The sequence below is a fragment of the Lepisosteus platostomus genome, chromosome 13, assembly GCF_059453375.1.
Source record: "Lepisosteus platostomus isolate fLepPlt1 chromosome 13, fLepPlt1.hap1, whole genome shotgun sequence".
In the NCBI taxonomy this organism is placed as follows: Eukaryota; Metazoa; Chordata; class Actinopteri; order Semionotiformes; family Lepisosteidae; genus Lepisosteus; species Lepisosteus platostomus.
The window spans coordinates 353,667-369,684 of NC_142623.1; the positions used below are offsets into that span (position 1 = coordinate 353,667).

A 16,018-nucleotide genomic window follows, 5' to 3' on the forward strand; every position below is an offset into this window, starting at 1 on the left:
TTCTGTATTTCTCATTTTTTGTATTTCTGCTGTTTAAATAAAAACTTAAAAATAAAAGCTAAACAGAATCTCTTCCTATTGGTTTTGATGACGTTTACAAGCCATTTCCGCTCCCAGGTATCCCACAATGCACCTTTCGTTCCTGAACACCATAGAATTACTGTTTACCCTGGAAATGTAACAAGCGTCAGTCATTTTGCTTCAGCCCCACTAGCCAAAGGATATTTGTAACAGTTACGTACTAAATAATTGTGAGGTATAAAAAAGCAATTTACGTTGTTGTTAATCGTTGTTTATCTCATCGTTAAAACTGGAAAGTTGGTGAGGTACTGAGTGACCGCAGTAAAATGGTGTAACAGTCAGCGCATTTAAGGTCATGTGATAAATAGAATTGGCCTATCTAGTACTTTCTGGGATAGTCATGCCCTCCCCCCACACGCCATGTCATCTGTGGGCATGGATGAAGCCATGCGGCAGTGAGGGCAACTCCGTTGCGTCGTCGGCAGGGCACAGCTAAGCACGTTCCGGGTGAGGGTGCCAGCAGTAAAGATGGCGGAGGACTTGCTGGAAACGGTGGACAGGCTGCAGTCCAGGCTGTCGGACAACCAGGAACCCAGAAAGGTAAAGACCTGGGCTACCGAGGAAGGCATGGGTGCTAGCGGGGACAGGGTAGGCGGACAGCATTGCATCGCCCTCCCAGCTGGACAGTGTAGCGTCGATTGTCTGTCTTTTTTCTAGATCACGTCACGGTTTATAGTAATAAAGCGACGGTCTGTGGAGCGCAGGTCGTGTCTGCGGTATCGGGCAAGACGGGTGCTAGCTCTGCACGGCGCTCGGCCGCAGAGTCCGGCCGGCAGCACTCGCCGGAAATCTGGACACGGGATCGACCTGTCCGTCAGTGTCCGGCCGGGAGCGAGCGCTTGTCCGGGGGGGGGGCGGTTGTGCTCGCTCTGCTCTCCAGCGCACTACCACGGTGACCCAATCCGTGCCGTAAACACAGACTCCACGCACAAGTCCCCGACCGTCTCCCCCTCCCCCCCGACGTGGGCAAACTGAGTGACAATAACAACATAATTTCCGTTTCGTCCATGACGTCACGAGGTGGTAGACGACGACAGCGCGCGCGGACGTACGTGATGCGTGCGCGAGCTGCGCGGCCTCCAGCTGCTGCACAACGCCAAGCACAAACAGGAGCAGTCCTGAGCCGGGTGCAGCGCAGTGCTTGCGCAGGCAGGCCTGATTTACCCACAGACCTACCACACGCAATCGTGTAGAGGTTCTGTTTTTCGTCGGCTGCGATGGCAGAGAGGTTAAGGTGTTGGACTCGAAATCCAACAGGGTCTAACCACGCAGGTTCGAACCCTGAGCCAGCAGCCATGTCATCCTGCAGCTTACAGCTGGCAGCCCATTGAAGCTCAGCAGGTGTGAGTATCTGGATGGGAGACTTCCTGGGAAAAACTAAGGTTGCTCCTGGAAGAGATGTTAGTGGAGCAGTAGGGGGCGCTCTCACCCTGCGGTCTATGTGGGTCCTAATGCCCCAGTATAGTGACGGGACACTATACTGTAAACAGGCGCCGTCTTTCGGATGAGATGTAAAACCGAGGTCCTGACTCTCTGTGGTCATTAAAAATCCCAGGGCGTCTCTTGAGATGAGTTGGGGTGTAACCCCGGAGTCCTGGCCAAATTACCCATTGGCCCTTACCAATCGTGGCTTCCTAATAATCCCCATCTCTGAACTGGCTTCATCAATCTATCAGTCAATCAATCAAGGTTTATTGATCGATGCACGAACAGTACAGCACAGAGCGGTGTTGTCGGCAGTGAAATGCTTTGTCCGCGAGCTCGTTAAGATGGACAGGAGAGTAGAAGAACAGGAATTTATAGGTATTAGATTAACATTAGAATACAATAAATGACACAATTGCAATTTACAATACAATCACAGATTGTGCGAAAGTAGCACAGGGATAGGAGGTATTTAGCGCTCTTGGTATGTGTCCTGAGAGTGACAGGAGGGCCTGTTCGCCAGCGGCCGTTGGGGTAACTGCAGGCGTCTGCTGTGGTTGGCTGTTTAGGAGTCTTACTGCTGGGGAAAGAAGCTGTTCCGACACTTGGTGGTCTTGGTCCGGACACTTCGGTACCGGTGCCCAGATGGTAGCAGAGAGAGCAAGTTGTGGTGAGAGTGACTGGGGTCCCTGGGGACAGTCCTGGCCTTCTTGAGGCGTCTAACAGAGGAGTTACCCCGATGTTCCGTAGCGCAGCTGGTGGCGTTTGGCGCCGGTTTCACCCCCCTCTGGAGGACCCTGAGCTCTCGGGCGGAGCAGTTACCACACCAGGCAGGGGTGCAGCCGGGTAGGATGCTCTCAGTGGTGCAGCTGTAGAAGCTGGTCAGGATGTGAGACGGATTAACTTCTTTAATCTGCGGACAGAGAAAGCTGCCGTGCTGTCTTGGCTACGAGGTTGGAGTGGTGGGTCCAGGTTAGATCGTCTGTGATGTTGACACCTGGGAATATGAGACTGTTGACTCTCTCCACTGCGGACCTGCTGATGTGAATGGGTGTGTGGTCTGTTCCTCGGTGCTTCTGTAGTCTACCATCAGCTGCTTAGTTTTACTGGTGTTGAGAGAAAGGTTGTCCTGACTTCATGCCTCCTCCCTGTACGCGGACTCATCACTGTTCGGGATCAAGCCGATGATCGTTGTAATAATAATAATAATAATAATAATAATAATAATAATAATAATATATTATTGCTTACACTAATATAGCGCTTTTCTGGACACTCCACTCAAAGCACTTTACAGGTAATGGGGATCCCCTCCAGCACCACCAGCGTGCAGCCCCACCTGGATGATGCGACAACAGCAATAGTGCACCAGTACACTCACCACACACCAGCTCTCAGGGGGGAGGAGAGCAGAGTGATGAAGCCAGTTCAGAGATGGGGATTATTAGGAGGCCATGATTGATAAGGGCCAATGGGAAATTTGGCCAGGACACCGGGATTACCCCCCTACTCTTTTCTAGAAACGCCCTGGGATTTTTAATGACCACAGAGAGTCAGGACCTCGGTTTTACATCTCATCTGAAGGACAGCACCTGTTTACAGTATAGTGTCCCGTCACTATACTGGGGCATTAGGACCCACACAGACTGCAGGGTGAGCACCCCCTACTGCTCCATTAACACCTCTTCCAGCAGCAACCTTAGTTTTTCCCAGGAGGTCTCCCATCCAGGTACTGACCAGGCTCACACCTGCTGAGCTTCAGAGGGCTGCCAGTTGTGAGCTGCAGGGTGATATGGCTGCTTGATATGGTTGTATCATCCGCAAACTTAATGATGGAGTCTGTTTTGTTCCTGGCGACGCAGTCGTGGGTGAAGAGGGAGTAGAGGTGAGGGCTGAATAAGCAGCCCTGGGGAAGGTTGCCGGTTCGAATCCCGCGGCCGGCAGAGGAATTCTACTCTGTTGAGCCCCTGAGCAAGGCCCTTAACCCCAACTGCTCCAGGGGCGCCGTATAAATGGCTGACCCTACGCTCTGACCCCCAGCTTCTCTCCCTGTCTGTGTGTCTCATGGAGAGCAAGCTGGGGTATGAGAAAAGACAGATTCCTCATACAAGAAATTAAAGTGATCTTTCTGATTTGGGTATGTGCGAACAGTGATCCTTGGGACAACATCTTCTGTACATTTGCTGATGTAGCCAGTAGTGTAGTCTGTGTACAGATTAATGTAGTTCCCTGCAGCTTCACAAAAAATCTGCCAGTCAGGGGTGGCAAAGCAGTGGCTTAGAACAGGGTCCGATTCCTCCGACCGGCGCTGGGTGGTCCCTGTCACAGGCTTCTCCTGCTGGAGTTTCTGCCTACAGGCAGGGAGTAGCAGGATGGAGGTGTGATCGGATTTGCCGAAAGGAGGTTGGGGGAGGGCTTTGTAGCCATCCTGGAGGGGAGTGTAAACACTGTCCAACGTGTTTGTTTTGCGCGTCGGGCAGTCGATGTGCTGATGCAGGTTAGGCTTGAGTTTCTTCTGATCCCCCGCTGTGACGGATGAGTCCTCGGGGTGAGTTCTCATGTCTGCCTAGGTGTTGGTGTAGCTCCTCCAGGGCTCTGCGGCGCAGTACACACCGCCGTGAGGACCAGTGTACACTGGTGTACATAGAAGGGGCGACATTTAATTGTCAGGTGTTCAGGATGTGGGGGCGTGACGATGAACTGGTCTGTGCACCAGGAGTTATTCCTCCACCCTGATCTTCCCCGAGTCCGTTGTCCTGTCCTGACGGAGCACGGAAAACCCTCTCGGATCGACAGCGGTGTCCGGAGGGGCTGCAGCCCGTGCAGCTTGTCCAGGGATCGAACTTGCTCGGAAGCACAGGGCGATTCCAGCGTTGTCTCAGTCTAACCAAGACCCCGACCCGCCTACCTCTCTTACTGCACCGTTGCCCTCGGGAACAGGTGCGCTTGAAACTGTAGGCCAGGTAATCCATTGCCATATTGGGTGCAGACCTCGCTGAGCCGACAGTCGATCTTATGTCCATTAGCGTTTGTCGGTCATAGCTGATCATCGAGCAAGCATTGTGTACAGCTAACAGTGTAAAAGACAGCATAAAGAGAGGAAAAGACAAAAACGGACGTGAGACATCTTACACGCTGTCCTCTCTTGCTCTCCTCCCCACTGAGAGCTGGTGTGCGGGGAGCGGACTGGCGCATCATCCAGGTGGGGCTGCACACTGCTGGTGCTGGAGGGGATCCCCACAACCTGTAAGGAGCTTTGAGCGCTGTGTGCAGATAAGCGCTATATTAGTGTAAGGAATTATAATTATGTGCTGAGTGTAAATAAAGACATTTTATATGTGAAGCCTGGGCAGTGTCCCAGCCTCTGCTCTGAGTTAATCAAACCCCAGTTTTTATGAATCGATCAGTTATATCTGCGCTGGGCCCAGACCGGCCCGCCTGGGCCCGCTGGGTCTGGACCGGCCCGCCTGGGCCCGCTGAGTCCTGATGTTGTTTGTTTTCTCTGTGTCTATGCAGCTGCTCAAGACTCTGAAGAGGCTGGGAGAGCTCCCCATCACTGTGGACATCCTGGTGGTGAGAGACTCGCACTCTTCCTCCCTCGCTGCGGACAGTACTCTTCCTCCCTCACTGCAGACAGTACTCTTCCTCCCTTACTGTGGACAGTATTTTTCTTCCCTCACTGCAGACAGTACTCTTCCTCCCTCACTGCAGACAGTACTCTTCCTCCCTCGCTGCGGACAGTACTCTTCCTCCCTCATGCTGGACCGTATTCTTCCTCTTACCTTCTCCCTCTCTGCCTGCAGGAGACAGGGGTGGGCAAGGCAGTGAACTCCCTGAGGAAGCATGAGCATGTGGGGGAGACGGCCAAGAGCCTGGTGGCCAAGTGGAAGAAGCTGGTGCCTCAGGCGGTGGACAGGTGCGTACTGGGAATGCTGGAGAACTGGGAGGGGGGAGCAGAGTGAATTGGGCTGGAGAGTGAGTCTGTAGTGGAGTCTGTTCTGACAGCTCAGCTCCAGGTGTGTCTGAGCTCCAGCCTCTCTCTCTGTGCAGCTGAGCTCCAGGTGTGTCTGAGCTCCAGCCTCTCTCTCTGTGCAGCTGAGCTCCAGGTGTGTCTGAGCTCCAGCCTCTCTCTCTGTGCAGCGGAGCTCCAGGTGTGTCTGAGCTCCAGCCTCTCTCTCTGTGCAGCTGAGCTCCAGGTGTGTCTGAGCTCCAGCCTCTCTCTCTGTGCAGCGGAGCTCCAGGTGTGTCTGAGCTCCAGCCTCTCTCTCTGTGCAGCTGAGCTCCAGATGTGTCTGAGCTCCAGCCTCTCTCTCTGTGCAGCTGAGCTCCAGGTGTGTCTGAGCTCCAGCCTCTCTCTCTGTGCAGCGGAGCTCCAGGTGTGTCTGAGCTCCAGCCTCTCTCTCTGTGCAGCTGAGCTCCAGATGTGTCTGAGCTCCAGCCTCTCTCTCTGTGCAGCTCAGCTCCAGGTGTGTCTGAGCTCCAGCCTCTCTCTCTGTGGAGCTCAGCTCCAGGTGTGTCTGAGCTCCAGATGTGTCTGAGCTCCAGCCTCTCTCCCTGTACAGCTGGCACGTCTGTCCAATCTGTCCGATGTCTCTCCCTGCCCAGGCCCAGCAGTGCCAGGGAGGGACGGCCCCATTCCAGAGGAGGGGAGAGTGGGCGGAAACGCGTGAAGGAGCCCTCCCCAGAAGACCAGCACCCCAGGGAGGAGGAGCCGGAGGAGGAGGAAGAGGAGAGAGAATACCACACTAGTTACTCGCCCTCTCCCCCCCAACACCACTACAGCCCCCCACACAGCCACAGCGTCCAGGGGGGTTACCAGTCAGAGGGGTTCGAGAGTCCTGCGGAAGAAGAGCCGCCCCTAAGCCCCCGCAGGGAGATCAGGCATTCTGCACAGACGCCCAAACCGCACAAGGACCCCCACAGGGATCGGAGCGCTCATGGGGAGCGGGACCGGGACAAGGACAAGGAGCGTCGTCATGGGGACAAGCCCCAGGGCAGAGGCAGTGGCGAGGTGAAGAAGCGCAGTAAGGAGGCCGACCACCAGGGCGGCGCCAAAGACAAACCCCCGAAACAGAGCCGGCCCCTGCAGCCCCGTGGCCCATCTGACCCCCCCCACAAGGCAGAGAGGGAGGGCAAGAGTGAGAAGAGGGGCGGCGTGGAGGGTAAGACCGTGCTGCTGGGGCGGGAGAGGGGCACACAGTGGACGGGAGGGGTAAGAGAGGATGGGGGGGGCAGTAAGAGTGAAGTCTGCTGAAGCAGCAGTAACCCCTCTCTCCCTCTCCCCCAGCGAAGCCCCAGGCCCAGGACCGGCCCAAGCCGGCCTCCAGAGGGGGCGCTGTTGAGGAGGAGGAGGAGGCCTTCGAGGCGCCCACCATGTCCTTCGAGTCCTTCCTCAACTACGACGCCCCCCCACCCGGGAAGAAGAAGAAGAAGCCCCCCCGGCCCCCCTCTGCTGCCCCCCCCAAAGCCGCTGCCGCACCCAGCAAGGCCAACGGGCGCCAGAGGCAGCGGCCCAGAGCCCCCCCCGCCCCCGCAGCCTCGCCGCCTGCGCCCGAGAAACGCAGGAAGGTACGGACAGCCTCGCCGGCTGCACTGGTGAGCATCTGGACAAACACTGCTGTATGTGCTGACGACTCTGTTGGTGGCTGATGCTGTTGGCGCCCTCTGGTGGTGGCAGGGGTGGTGGGCGCCCTCTGGTGGTGGCTGATGCTGTTGGCGCCCTCTGGAGGTGGCTGATGCTGTTGGCGCCCTCTGGTGGTGGCTGGGGTGGTGGGCGCCCTCTGGTGGTGGCTGATGCTGTTGGCGCCCTCTGGTGGTGGCTGATGCTGTTGGCGCCCTCTGGTGGTGGCTGGGGTGGTGGGCGCCCTCTGGTGGTGGCTGATGCTGTTGGCGCCCTCTGGAGGTGGTTGAGGTGGTGGGTGCCCTCTGATGTCCCGCCAGGTTGCTACACAGCTGTTTCAACAGCTGACTTCCTGAGCCGCACATGGCTCCAGGAGAAGGGTTGAGACATCGCTGCCTGGTTATATCCTGTCCTGCTTCACAATCATGTACTGCACAGGGCGTCTGTGTTGTATGGTCTCCAGGCAGCGAGGAGATGGGCAGGGGAGTGTTTACTGTTGCCACAGACAGCTCTCCGTCTCTCCCAGGTCGTGGATGTAGTCCCCACTCTCCCGGACATCCCTCTTCCTGCGATCCAGCCTAACTACCGCCCACTGCCCTCGCTCGACTTAACCCCGCTGTCGCCCCAGAGACGCAAAGGTACCCCCGCCTGTGTGCCTCTCTCTGAGTGCTGTGCAGCTGAGCTCCAGGTGTGTCTGAGCTGCTGTCTCTCTCTCTGTGCAGCTGAGCTCCAGGTGTGTCTGAGCTGCTGTCTCTCTCTCTGTGCAGCTGAGCTCCAGGTGTGTCTGAGCTGCTGTCTCTCTCTCTGTGCAGCTGAGCTCCAGGTGTGTCTGAGCTGCTGTCTCTCTCTCCCCCCAGTTCCTGTGTCATGTGACGAAGAGGACGCAGGCTTCACTGGACGGCGCTTCAATTCCAAGATGGCGGTGTACTCCGGCTCTAAGACCGCATACCTGCCCAAAATGATGAGCCTGTTTGAGCAGTGCATCCGCGTGCTACAGAACAACATTGACTGTGAGTAACCACTCCCAAAAGTACAACGCTTTCCTGCCCCTGGGCAGTCTGCAGGCTCTGTCCTCACTGTCTCAGTCTGCTGCTGAGCTATTCCCCTGCTCTGCTCTGCAGCGATCGACGAGGTGGGTGGGGTGCCCTACGAGATCCTGGAGCCAGTGCTGGAGAGGTGCACCCCGGAGCAGCTGTACCGGATAGAGCAGTGCAACCAGGTACCGGAGTGTCTCTGCGCCGCCGGCCCCGCCGTGCTCGCCCCCCGCCGCCCTGACACCCTGACACCCTGACACCCTGCCTCCTGTCTCAGTGCTTCATGGAGGAGTCGGACGAGCTGTGGATGCGACACTGCCAGCGGGATTTCCGCCGGGAGTCTCCGCAGGAGTACGAGTCGTGGAGAGAGATGTACCTCCGGCTCCATGACGAGAGAGAGGAGAGGCTGAGGATGCTCACGCAGAACATCAGCTCTGCACACGCCAACCGGCCAAAAGGTGCTCCTCACTGTGCCAGCTGTGCCCTCACTGACCCCTCACTGTGCCAGCTGTCCCCTCACTGACCCCTCACTGCGCCAGCTGTGCCCTCACTGTGCCAGCTGTGCCCTCACTGACCCCTCACTGCGCCAGCTGTGCCCTCACTGTGCCAGCTGTGCCCTCACTGACCCCTCACTGCGCCAGCTGTGCCCTCACTGTGCCAGCTGTGCCTTCACTGACCCCTCACTGACCCCTCACTGCGCCAGCTGCCCCTCACTGTCCCCTCACTGACCCCTCACTGCGCCAGCTGTCCCCTCACTGACCCCTCACTGCGCCAGCTGTGCCCTCACTGACCCCTCACTGTTAGCTGTCCCCTCACCGTGCCCTCACTGTGTGCCCCAGGGCGGCAGGTGAAGATGGCGTTTGTGAACTCGGCAGTGAAGCCCCCCCGTGATGTCCGGCGGCGACAGGAGCGATTTGGCACAGCGTCCAGCAGCAGTGCCAGCGCCTCCTCTTCCTCCTCCTGCGCCCCAGCCCGGTGAGACACGCGCAGCCCCCTCCTCCTCCTCATTCCTCACTCTCCGTGTGGCATTACTGTCCAGTGTGTGTGTCAACCCCTCTGTCTCTCTCAGTGCAGTGTTACTGTCCAGTGTGTGTGTGTCAACCCCTCTGTCTCTCTCAGTGCAGTGTTACTGTCCAGTGTGTGTGTGTCAACCCCTCTGTCTCTCTCAGTGCAGTGTTACTGTCCAGTGTGTGTGTGTCAACCCCTCTGTCTCTCTCAGTGCAGTGTTACTGTCCAGTGTGTGTGTCAACCCCTCTGTCTCTCTCAGTGCAGTGTTACTGTCCAGTGTGTGTGTCAACCCCTCTGTCTCTCTCAGTGCAGTGTTACTGTCCAGTGTGTGTGTGTCAACCCCTCTGTCTCTCTCAGTGCAGTGCTACTGTCCAGTGTGTGTGTGTCAACCCCTCTGTCTCTCTCAGTGCAGTGCTACTGTCCAGTGTGTGTGTATCAACCCCTCTGTCTCTCTCTCAGGATCAGGCCAGCCCAGTCCTACAGCTCCCAGTTCAGTGAGTCCTCAGCCCAGTTCTCGTCCCACAGTAGTCCCCCTGAGGTACCCCGCTCCTCCTCGGGGGGCGGTGCATCTGCAGTGGTGGGCCACAACGCCAGCAGCAAGCCCCAGGTCAAGAGTGAGTGTCTGCCGCCGCAGGGCTGTTGTCTCTGGTGCTGCCCAGAGCAAACTGCACCAGGGTCTTGCAGGAGAGAAGAGCTGATGTCCGAACGGTGACTGGACGTGTTTTGTTTTGGGGAATACACAGCCTCTCCAGGGAAAGGGAGTCTCTTTAGTTTTGGGGGTGCTTGCAGATGAGGCTGGGCAGGGAGGTAGCGCTGAGCGAGACTCCTCGGGGCTCGTGAATCAGGTCATTAACGAGTGGACAGGCAGACCTGGGTGTGTTCTGCAGGGAGAGCTGGGGACATGTGTCTGTCTCACTCCTGCCTTGTCTGTCTTTCAGAGATCGCCCCCATGATGGCCAAAACTATCAAAGCTTTCAAGAACAGGTTCTCCAGACGATAGAGACTGCAATGACCCTGTACCCCTCCTTCTGTACCTGCCGTGAGTCCTGGGAGACTTCCCCAATATCCTCCAGACCCCAGATGATGCCCCCTTTTCCTTGAAATGCCCCACCCCCCGGGAGGAAGAGGGGGCAGCTCAGTGCATTTCCACAGCCTTCTGCTTGAGGGATCTCAGTCACTTCATCACGGCGGCTCGTGGCTCTGCGCGTGGTCCAGTGAAGCTGACCTTCAGTCCCTGGCCACAGACACCAGTGATGCCTGCAGAACTGAGACACTGGTCCCTGTCCAGGGCCCTCTCCTGAGCCCCTTCATCTCCCTGGACCTGCACTGCGCTGACCTTTCAGGACTGTTACTCAGCTCTTCAGAAAATGAACACTGCAGATTTCAAGATGAAATTTGTATTTTTACAGTTAACTTGAAAATCTCCCCGTGGTTTCAGAGCTAAAAAAACTGATGGGTCCTAATTAAGGTAACTTACTTCTTCTATTAAGAGTTCAGGACTGGGATTTAAGGAACCAGTGAACACTGGAAACCTCCTGGAGGAGCAGGAAGGCTAGAAGTGAGATCACACACACAGACCAGACACTCACAGATTCGCACCTGTGCTCGGACCTGGCCAGACACTCACAGATACGCTCCTGCGCTCAGTCCTGGCCAGATGCTCACAGATACGCACCTGCGCTCAGACCTGGCCAGACGCACTCGGATACGCACCTGCACTCAGACCTGGCCAGACGCTCACTGATACACACCTGGTTTTAGACCTGGCCAGACGCTCGCAGATACACACCTGCGCTCAGACCTGGCCAGACACACTTGGATACGCACCTGCACTCAGACCTGGCCAAACGCTCACTGATACACACCTGGTTTTAGACCTGGCCAGACGCTCGCAGATACACACCTGCGCTCAGACCTGGCCAGACACACTCGGATACGCACCTGCACTCAGACCTGGCCAAACGCTCACTGATACACACCTGGTTTTAGACCTGGCCAGACGCTCGCAGATACACACCTGCGCTCAGACCTGGCCAGACACACTCGGATACACACAAGTGCACAGACCTAGTACCAGATACGCACCTGCACCCAGACCTGGCCAGACGCTCACACCTACGCACCTGTGCTCAGACCTGGCCAGATGCACATAGACAAGCGCCAGCCCTCAGCTCTGGCTAGAGGCACTTGCATACAAACAAGTGCACGGACCTGGTCAGACGCACTCAGATATGCAGATAAGCACCAGCGCTCAGACGTGGCAGGACACACTAAGATATGCATCTGCACCCAGACCTGACCAGACGCACATGCATTCACATACACACCGAAGCTCAGACCTGGCCAGACGCACTCAGATGCACACCTACACTCAGACCTTGCTGGACGCACTCAGATGCACACTGGTACTCACCCCGATACAGCTGCTCTCCTCCTGTGGCCTCATTCCCGCCCCGCAGCAGTGACACTGGGAGGGAGCGGGACAGGGGCAGAGCCGAGTGTGGGACGGTCTCTCTCTAGTCAGGGCTTAGAGTTACTGTTGCCATGGAGAGAGTGTCCAAACTGCAGTTTGCTCTGTCACAGTATTTATTAAACAGGACGCATCACAGATCCGTGTACTGAATATCAAATAGGAGTGGATCAAATTAGTAATTTTATTAGATTTTATTAAATGTTTTATTGACCTTTTTAATAAAATTATTCACTCTTTGCCCTCAAATTATTTTTGTGGTTATCATTATACTTATTTGATCGTGCTGATCTCTCGTCACGTGAGAGGGGCGCGACTTCGTTTCCTGGTCACGTGGAGGAGCTCCGCTCTCTGACGTGGGGCGCGAGTTAGACACGCTCAACTTAAGTTTACAGGGTTGCGCTGTGGGCGGACGTGGTCACTCCGGCCGAATCGACATGTCTGGACACGGACACGGGCACGGGCCCGGCTGCGGGTGCGAGGCCGACCATGAGCCTGCGGAGAGGGGTTTGGAGTTCGGGCTGTACCGGCGCATCGACCTGCAGAAGCTGCAGTGCCTGAACGAGAGCCGGGAGGGAGACGGCAGGCTCGTCTTCAAGCCCTGGGAGGAGCGCGCGGACCGCGAGAAGGTGTGTGGTCGGTACCGGCTGGACCTGCGGGCGTGCTGCAGGCGCAGCCGGTCCGGGAGACCGGGGCAACAGAGCAACTGCGCCGTGGCGGCCGCCATCTTGGCTCCCCCTTCGGTAGTCCGCGTCAGTAAGACCGTTAGCAGTGTTTTCCAAGCAAGATCGGATCGTCTTCACGAAATATGTTTAGAAGTACCCGTGTAAGAGCTTCTGAGACCAAATACGGCGGATAATGAGAGGAATACAGACAGAGGTTAAAGAGTTAATTAAATCTAAATTAGTTTTTATTAATCTTAGTCCTTCATCCTTGGTCTTCCTCCTTCTTTCTGTCCTTGTCTTCCTCAGTTTGTAGAGAGCGACACTGATGAGGAGCTTCTCTTCAATATCCCGTAAGACATCTCCCTGAAATCCACCTGTCTTCATCTCTGCTGTCCACCTGTCAGTCTCTCTCTCCCCCTGCTGTCCACCCGTCTGTCTTTCAAACTCTCTTCCTGCTGTCCACCTGTCTGTCTGTGTGTCTCTCTCTCCCCCTGCTGTCCACCTGTCTGTCTGTGTGTCTCTCTCCCCCTGCTGTCCACCTGTCTGTCTGTGTGTCTCTCTCTCCCCCTGCTGTCCACCTGTCTGTCTGTGTGTCTCTCTCCCCCTGCTGTCTACCTGTCTGTCTCTCTCTTCCTGCTGTCCACCTGTCTGTCTGTGTGTCTCTCTCTTCCTGCTGTCCACCTGTCTGTCTGTGTGTCTCTCTCCCCCTGCTGTCTACCTGTCTCTCTGTCTCTCTGTGTTCCAGGTTCACTGGCAGTGTGAAGCTCAAGGGTGTGGTGATAAGTGGAGAGGATGATGACTCTCACCCCTCTGAGATGCGGCTGTGAGTCTGTCCGTTTGGCATGGTGACTGTCTCTCTCTCTGTCCTGCGTGGTGACGGAGTGGTGTCTCTCTCTCTCTCTCTCTCTCTCTCTCTCTCTCTCTCTGTCCTGCGTGGTGACAGAGTGGTGTCTCTCTCTCTCTGTCCTGCGTGGTGACGGAGTGGTGTCTCTCTCTCTCTCTGTCCTGCGTGGTGACGGAGTGGTGTCGCTCTCTCTCTCTGTCCTGCGTGGTGACGGAGTGGTGTCTCTCTCTCTCTCTCTGCAGGTATAAGAATGTTCCACACATGTCTTTTGATGACACAGGCCGTGAGCCAGACCAGGCCTTCCAGCTGAACCGCGACACTAAGGGAGACCTGGAGTACCCCACCAAGTACATGCCCCGTCTTCTGTATCGCTTGCGCACCTAATACACCCCTCTTTCACACCTAGTGCTCCTCTGACACCCCTCTTTCACACCTAGTGCTCCTCTGACACCCCTCTCACACACCTACACACCCCTCTCACACGCGTCTCACGCCCCAGACACAGAGGCCGCTGGTACTGACGATGTCCTGCCCTCTGCACTATGCAGAGTCCTGGTCTCTTTTTGCACTGTAATCACTGCAGGCCGAATTCAGGCATCTGGCAGCCGGCTTCTGTCCCCGTTCACAGTTCAGGAGCTGCCAGGGGCTCACTCCGCAATCACCTGAGAACACCCTGTGCTGTTCCCCTCTCTCTGCAGGATCGCTCGGTTCTCCAACGTCCAGCACCTCTCCATCCACATCTCCAGGAACTTCGGGGCCGACTCCTCCCGCGTGTACTACATCGGGCTGCGCGGCGAGTTCACGGAGGTCCGCGGTGGGCCAGGGGTGGTGGGGGGGGGTAGCAGCCGGGCGGAGTCATGTGCTCACCAGTGTCTTCCCCCGCAGGCTCACAGGCATGAGGTGACCATCTGCACCTACGAGGCTTCGGCCAACCCTGCTGACCACAGAGTGGACAACATCACACCCCAGACCCACTTCATCTCCTGAGGGAGGGCCGGGCCGGGTGGGGCTGGGCAGACTGACCAGCCGGACGCGGAGATCGATCCTGCTCAGCAGGACGCGGAGCTCTGGGTGTGTGACCGCGTCTGCGGCTGACTGTGTGGGCATGTGAACCTTCTTGCTAATAAACACTTGTGTGGACACTGGACCCGGGGTGTTTTGGCTCACTGTCTTTTACAGTGCGGGCTGGAGCTTAGGGCTGGTGTCCGGGGAAGAAATAATTCCTCTCGCGGGTCTGTCGTCTGCACTGGGCGCCCCGCCTTGCACCTGCTGCTTGCTGGGACTGGCTCCGCTCCTCTGTGACCCTGCGCTGGCGGGACACTGTGCTGTGTGCCGGAAGGCCCTGAAGGACAGTCGTTCTGCACCTGCAGCTCCGCAGGGCTGGAGTTGGACATCTACGCCCCTCCCTGCCTGCACACTGGCACCCACAGGGACCTGCCTGCCAGTTCCCTGTCACAGCACCGCAGGGGACGCGTTTCAAACAGCCGCTCAGATTTCTCCAGGCCTGGCCGGTGTCTGTGCCAGACCTGCTTTTCCAAACACCACTCTTCAAAGGTAGTTGTCACCACCTGGAAGATTTCGATCACAGATCACATTTCGACGTCTTTTCTTAACATTAGCACTGTTACTCCAAGGGAGCTTGGGTCCTGGGTTCGAGTTTGCATGTCTTCTTGTGTACAGCAGGGTTTGCTCTGGGCTCTCCTGCTCTCTTCCAGTTTGCAAAGACAGGTAGGTCAAAGGGCACCTCCCGTCAGTGGGCCTGGTGTGGACTGTAGTTAATAATTACTTACACTTATATAGCGCATTTCTGGACACTCCACTCAAAGCATTTTACAGGTAATGGGGATCCCCTCCAGCACCACCAGTGTGCAGCCCCACCTGGACGATGCGACAGCAGCCATAGTGCGCCAGAACGCTCCCCACACACCAGCTCTCAGGGGGGAGGAGAGCAGAGTAATGAAGCCAGTTCATAGAGGGGGATTATTAGGAGGCTATGATTGGTAAGGGCCAATGGGAAATTTGGCCAGTACACCAGGGTAACACCCCAACTGTTTTCGAGAGACGCCCTGGGATTTTTAATGACCACAGAGAGTCAGGACCTCGGTTTTACATCTCATCCGAAGGACGGCGCTTGTTTACAGTATAGTGTCCCGTCACTATACTGGGGCACTAGGTCCCACATGGACCACAGGGTGAGCACCCCCTACTGGCCCCACTAAAACCTCTTCCAGCAGCAGCCTTAGTTTTTCCCCGGAGGTCTCCCATCCAGGTACTGACCAGGCTCACACCTGCTGAGCTTAAGTGGGCTGCCAGTTGTGAGTTGCAGGGTGATATGGCTGCTGGCCAAGTCCTGTGTGAGTTCTGCTGTGGTCTCTGTGTGGAATGTGTAGACTCCAGGTGGGGTTGCACTGGTGGTGCTGGAGGGGATCCCCATTACCTGTAAAATGCTGAGTGAAGTGCCCAGAAAAGTGTAAGATGATGATGTAAGATGTGATGAATATTAATACTAATAAAAAAGAGACTCATAATACAAAATTACTCAGAACCTGTATTTATAATCATTACATGACACTATTTGTCGAGCCTCCTGTGTGTATGACAGAACAATGTGCTTTATGGGGCGGAGCGGTGGCTCTGAGGCTCATGATCTGCCCCTGTGGCTGGAAGGTTGCGGGTTCAAATCCCACGGCCGGCAGAGTAATCCTACTCCGTTGGGCCCCTGAGCAAGGCCCTTAACCCCAGCTGCTCCAGGGGCGCTGTACAGTGGCTGACCCTGCGCTCAGACCCCAAGCTTCTCTCCCTGTCTGGGTGACTGTGTCTCCATGGAGAAAAGCTGGCGTATGCAAAAAGATGAATTCCTAATGCAAGAAA

At 56.3% G+C, this 16,018-nt stretch overlaps 2 protein-coding genes across 4 annotated transcripts; both read left to right on the forward strand.

Annotated features, from left to right (window-relative positions):
* The first annotated feature begins 327 nt into the window (after positions 1 to 327).
* Positions 328 to 11,887, forward strand: eloa (elongin A). Of its 2 annotated transcripts, none has more exons than XM_088602360.1 (12): positions 328 to 621; positions 5,023 to 5,079; positions 5,310 to 5,422; positions 6,112 to 6,668; positions 6,794 to 7,101; positions 7,653 to 7,764; positions 7,984 to 8,136; positions 8,248 to 8,345; positions 8,438 to 8,618; positions 9,000 to 9,135; positions 9,628 to 9,782; positions 10,107 to 11,887. In XM_088602360.1, the coding sequence occupies exons 1-12, from the start codon at positions 550 to 552 to the stop codon at positions 10,166 to 10,168; spliced, it is 2,004 nt and encodes a 667-aa protein (XP_088458486.1). In that variant the 5' UTR covers positions 328 to 549; the 3' UTR covers positions 10,169 to 11,887. The 2 variants fall into 2 exon arrangements, with proteins under 2 accessions (XP_088458486.1, XP_088458487.1); XM_088602361.1 differs by having other exon boundaries at positions 6,794 to 7,074.
* A 68-nt stretch (positions 11,888 to 11,955) lies between these two features.
* On the forward strand, positions 11,956 to 14,294 carry pithd1 (PITH (C-terminal proteasome-interacting domain of thioredoxin-like) domain containing 1). 2 transcript variants are annotated; one of them, XM_088602371.1, is made up of 6 exons: positions 11,957 to 12,267; positions 12,610 to 12,653; positions 13,049 to 13,126; positions 13,390 to 13,494; positions 13,846 to 13,954; positions 14,033 to 14,294. In XM_088602371.1, the coding sequence occupies exons 1-6, from the start codon at positions 12,076 to 12,078 to the stop codon at positions 14,132 to 14,134; spliced, it is 630 nt and encodes a 209-aa protein (XP_088458497.1). In that variant the 5' UTR covers positions 11,957 to 12,075; the 3' UTR covers positions 14,135 to 14,294. The 2 variants fall into 2 exon arrangements, with proteins under 2 accessions (XP_088458498.1, XP_088458497.1); XM_088602372.1 differs by lacking the exon at positions 13,049 to 13,126 and having other exon boundaries at positions 11,956 to 12,267.
* Positions 14,295 to 16,018: the final 1,724 nt, after the last annotated feature.